Source organism: Octodon degus, unplaced genomic scaffold (genome assembly GCF_000260255.1).
Source record: "Octodon degus isolate 3935 unplaced genomic scaffold, OctDeg1.0 scaffold00214, whole genome shotgun sequence".
Classification (NCBI taxonomy): Eukaryota; Metazoa; Chordata; class Mammalia; order Rodentia; family Octodontidae; genus Octodon; species Octodon degus.
This window is the reverse complement of record NW_004524790.1, coordinates 1721063-1726009: the sequence shown is the minus strand read 5'-3', so window position 1 is coordinate 1726009 and position 4947 is coordinate 1721063. Positions and strand designations below refer to the sequence as shown.

General features: G+C 55.3%; 1 protein-coding gene across 1 annotated transcript; it reads left to right on the top strand.

The window, feature by feature from the left end:
* Positions 1–1923: 1923 nt before the first annotated feature.
* Retn (resistin) lies at positions 1924–3531 on the top strand. Its single transcript, XM_004644944.2, has 4 exons — positions 1924–2009; positions 2155–2291; positions 3117–3194; positions 3380–3531. The coding sequence occupies exons 2-4, from the start codon at positions 2165–2167 to the stop codon at positions 3514–3516; spliced, it is 342 nt and encodes a 113-aa protein (XP_004645001.1). The 5' UTR covers positions 1924–2009; positions 2155–2164; the 3' UTR covers positions 3517–3531.
* The last annotated feature ends 1416 nt before the right edge of the window (positions 3532–4947 follow it).

The window sequence follows — 4947 nt, the reverse complement described above, 5'->3', positions numbered from 1 at the left end:
GGGTGGGTAGCACTCACACTCATAATCCCAGCCCTGGAGGATGAATTAATCATAACCTCTAGAAATCAGCTCCATAAATGCATGAGGATTTGGGGAGACAAATAACACCCCCCAACCAACCAACCAACCAACCAACCAGCCAACCAACCAACCAAAGGACCACCAAAGAAAATTAAAGGATGCATGGCTCTTTCTTGCCCCAAGGTTTCCAAATCAGACCCCTAGGGGACTCCAGAGGCTCCGCGCAGCACTCTTCTCAGAGTGGTCCATTTCTCCTGCAGCCTGTAAATGCTTTCATCTGAAAAGTTCTCTTCGCAAGGGCCTGAGTTCAATCCCCAGTACCACAAAAAAAAAAAAAAAAGAAAGAAAGAAAGAAAAAAGAAAAAAGAAAAAGAAAAGAAAGAAGGAAAAGAAAAAGAAATTTTAAAAAAAAGTTCTCTGACTAAAGGCTTTGAAAATCAGAGTCCTCAAAGATAACCTAAAAATTAGAACCAATGAGTTTGCTGTATGTGGGCTGTAACCCAGGGCTCATGCATCCCAGGCAAGTGCTGTCCCACTGCGCCACCCACCCAGGCCTCCAAAAGCTCTTGTTTTTCTTGCAAAACTCCTTGCTTCTGAGGGTTGTGTCTGAGGGTCTCCTGGGTGAAGGGAGGAGCTGGGACTCAGGGAGGATGAAGGGCGGGCAGTGAGCTCCAGTCTCCTGGAAGCCTCAGACAAGAGGGAGGCCTTTCCTACCAGGCTCCCTACTGTCTTAGCAGTTAACTTTCAGCGTCTTGGAATCAGCGCTCTCCCATCTGCCTCAGGACCTCGGGACACGCTGTGTTGTCCAGTAGGATGCCCTGCCCAGCTTGCTTTCCCATTGAACTCTGACTCCTCTCCCGTCTTCAGCCATCTCCTCCACAAAAACACTCCTGGATTCATCCCATGTGGGCCAGATAGCTGGGTCAGAGGTTCTCCTGTAACCAAGTTCTTCTTCCCCTGGGCAGGAGGCTGCTTGGACATTCTGGTGCCATCTGCCTCTGCTTGGCAGACAAGGGGTCGACACAGGAAGAGCAGGGTCCATTCACTCCCTCCCACATACCCAATGGTCTGCACATAGTAGGTGCACGCTAAATGGTGCCCTCTTTTGGACCCTTGCCGGTTTTACATAGATATCTCATGCCCCTAAATCATGATCAGTGAAGCACACATGCATGGCCCGGCACAGTGGCTCACCCTGTAATCCCAGCACCAGGGAAGCTGAGGCAGGAGGGTCGCCATGTATTCAAGGCCAGCCTATGCTACACAGTGAGACCTGCCTTGAAAAATATTTTTTCTCCTTGAAGATTAAGGTGATGACAGTTGTGGAACAATGTGAATGTACTTAGTGTCCACTGAATTGTACACTTAAACAAGGTCAACTTTATGCTATGTCTATTTTTCTCGGTAAAAGTCCATTGTGCTGGACACAAACAACTATAACCACCTCGCTCCCCTAGTTGTAGATCCTACAGAAACTGGCCATGTGGTCCAGGGGCCATGGTGTGGCAGTTAGCGATGCGGATAATCCCTCTGGAGGAGCTAATTGCAATGGACCCACTGGTGAGCCACCAGGAGCCTGTGGGTATGAACTTGAATCCGACACTCATGCAGGCAGGTGCACTGCCAAGTGGGCATTCTCTCTGCCCTGGAATGCAAGCCCTTGTTTTTCTGTCTGTTCCTTAGACAGCAGCCCCTGGATTTATCTCTGGGCATCATTCACCCCCGACCAGGGTCCGGATGAGGCGGTCACCTGAAGAGAGATATTGCAGCGGAGGGGGGGGGGTTGGAAGGAGGGGAAGGAGGGCACAGTCCCCCTCTGTGCCCACAATTCTGCTCTGGTGATTCCTGTTGGCCCCGGATATGGGCAGGGCCCCGGATGTGGGTATGGCCAGGGGCCAAGGCATTTATTCTACACTCTCCAAGGGAGAGTGGTGACAGAGGAATTTGTGCCCCAGAATCGACTGCGTCTTGCTCAGCTCACAGAGCAGGTGAGTGATGGCCTCTCCGGCCCTTGCGGAGTCCCAACCCAGGCTCCAGAGGCAAAGCGGGGTTGGGGAACCTCAGGCTCTTGGTCCTCCTCTCCCTCACAGAAAGGATCTAACTCAGAGGTGGGTCCCCTGTTCCCTCTGGCAGCACCCACACAATGAAGGCTGACTCCCTCCTCCTCCTCCTCTTCCTCCCCACCCTGGGGCTGCTGGTGTCCAGCGAGTCACTGTGTCCTGTGGATGAAGCCATCAATGAGAAGATCCAAAGCCAAGTCAGCTCCCTAAGTGAGGACCCCTCATCCAACCCCAGCATGGCCTCATGGGCTCCCTAACTCTGGTGGCCAACCTGGCCCAGGTCCAGCCCCAAGGAGAACCAAACCTTTGCCTCAAGCCCACCCCAACCCACTCCGCACTCTCCCAGCCCCCATCTCCAGCCGAGATCTAAATTCAACCAAATTTTCCCAAACCCAACCCCCACCCAACCCTCACCCCCAAACTTTACCTTCCCCCAAAACACCCAAGTCAAGGCAGCGGGACTTGGCATCCAATACTCACGTAGGCAGGTGCACTGTCAGGGGTGCCCTGTCTCTGCCCTTGAATACAAGCCTTTGTTTCTCTGCCTGTTCCTCAGACCACAGCCCCTGCACTTATCTCTGGTCATCACCCCCTGGCCGGTGTCTGGATGCAGTGGTCACCTGAAGAGAGATATTGCAGCAGTGGGGAGGGAGGGCACAGTCCCCCTCTGCACCCATGTGCCACTGCCAGGGCACTGGCTCCTCACCAGGCCTTCCGAGAGGGATTTGTTTTGCTCTTGGTGCCCAGGGTTGAACCCAGGCGTCCCGCAGGCTGAGCGAGTGCTCCACTCCTGAGCCAGGCAGCAGCCTATTCCTAGGGAAACTATTCTGAAGCGGTCTCACTGAGGTGCTTAAGCAGCCTTGGCTGAGCTTGAAGCTGCAGTCGTCCTGCCTCAGCCTCCCAGAGAGCTGTGGTTACAGGGTTACTCCACACCTGGCTCCAGGGAAGCTCTGAATTCTCTGCCAAAATCCAAGTCACCAGGGCCCCTGTGGCATTGAGGATGGAGTCTCACAGGGGGTCCTCCCTCCCGTGCAGGTTTAGGGGCTGTGAAGAACATGGGCCTGGACTGCAGAAGCGTCTCCTCCAGGGGGACCCTGGCCACCTGTCCTGCAGGTGAGCACACCTCCCCTCCTGTGTTCTGCCCTGGACCCCAGCCTCCTCCCTGCATCCCAGCCCAGATCCCCTTTCCTTAGGACCTTTGGGTGTTCAGGCCCTGTCCCTACATCCGGCCCCTCCACGTCCACCCACCCTGCAGCCACTCAGTTCAGGTCCAACTGACCCGCCCCATCTTCCCGCAGGCTTCGCCGTCACGGGCTGCGCATGCGGCATGGGCTGTGGCTCATGGGACGTGCGCGCCGAGACCACGTGCCACTGCCAGTGCGCTGGCATGGACTGGACGGCGGCACGCTGCTGTCGCCTGCGGGTGGTCGCCTGAGCCGGGGGTGCAGGGTGGTGGGGTCTTGGGGGGCTAAAAAAGGGGGGCGAGCCTGGGGATGCTGGAAATAAATAAACCAAGAGACAGCTAGGATGGCCAAGCAGGCAAAGTTGTGCGTGTTTTCTTCAGCGGCGCGGGGCAGGAGGGGCAAGCCTCGGTACCCCTCAGGGAAAGGGGAGTCCGGACTTGCTCGCGCCCTCGTTCTCCTTTCCTGGTGTCTCCCGACTCCTCTTCCCAGAATGGGACCCCAGCGTCTTCTAGTGTCACCCACAGCCGAGGCTCCTGGCTGCCGTCAGGAGGGGACTTGAGGCTCAGCTTGGAGGCCACGGTGATGGTCACCGTGCATCTTAGGTCCCCCAGGAGAGCTTTCCGTCTTCTTCGTCAGACACGTCCAGTCGCCACAGTGTCAGGGTGAAGCCCCAAATCATCCTCAGCCCAGAGCCCCTAACTGCACACCTCAACCCCAAGAGGGACCCCTGAGGCGCGGGCAGAGTTGGGTGTGGAGCAGGAGGAACGTGGCCACCTGCCTCGTGCTGCAGAGGACGTCCGCCTGGAGCTCCGAGCCCCAGGTTCATGTTCACCTGGCCATAACCAGGGCACCCAGAGAGTGCTAGACCTGAAAAGCCAGCTGGTGCGGTGATCCACACCTGCGATCCCAGTTACCCAGGGGACTGGAGCAGGACGATCTTGACTCTGAGCTCAGCCTGGGCAGCTCAGACCTTATGTGCAAAACAAAACAGGAGCTGGAGGTCCTTGTGAGATCCTGGGTTCAATCCCCAATACAGCAAAACAAAAGCAACAGAAGAAAAAAAATCCACCCTGAACAGAAGACTCCTTGCCTCCCTGCGTGCTTAGAGCAGAGCAGGGCATGCAGCAAGCACTCAGCGAGCGTGGAATGAAGAGCCATACAGACACTCAGACGCGACACACAGGGCACTCGCGCGTGTGTGCTTGTACACAGACACACACAGAGCACACAACAGTTACCAGGGCGCCACAGGGGTTTACTTTGCGGTGGAGAGGAAAGGCTGAGATAGGGCCTTGATAAGTCCAGGCTGGCCTTGAACTCCTGGTCATCTTCCTGCCTTAGCCTCCTAAGTACTGGGATTATAGGCATTACCACCACACCTGGAAGTCACTGCTTTTTCTTTCTTTCTTTCTTTCTTTCTTTCTTTCTTTCTTTCTTTCTTTCTTTCTTTATTTTTATTTTTTGGCCTTTGTGAGAAAGGGTCTCCCTATGCAGCTCAGGCTGGCCTTGAGCTCGCTTTGTAGCCCAGGCTGGTCTTGAACTCTGAATGATCTTCCTGCCTCAGTCTCCTGAGTGCTGGGATTACAGGTGCACACCACCATGCCGGACTATTCTTTCTTTTCTTTAACCCCACCCCCGTCTCACTTGGACAGGATTTCACTGTGCTGTTCAGGCTGGCTCCA

Bases quoted from the DNA above. Each gene is read 5' to 3' on its own strand.
- Retn (XM_004644944.2), top strand. From the start codon at position 2,165: ATGAAGGCTGACTCCCTCCTCCTCCTCCTCTTCCTCCCCACCCTGGGG. The intron at 2,292-3,116 runs GTGAGGACCCCT...CCTCCCGTGCAG, and splicing joins AAGCCAAGTCAGCTCCCTAA to GTTTAGGGGCTGTGAAGAAC. The intron at 3,195-3,379 runs GTGAGCACACCT...ATCTTCCCGCAG, and splicing joins CCTGGCCACCTGTCCTGCAG to GCTTCGCCGTCACGGGCTGC.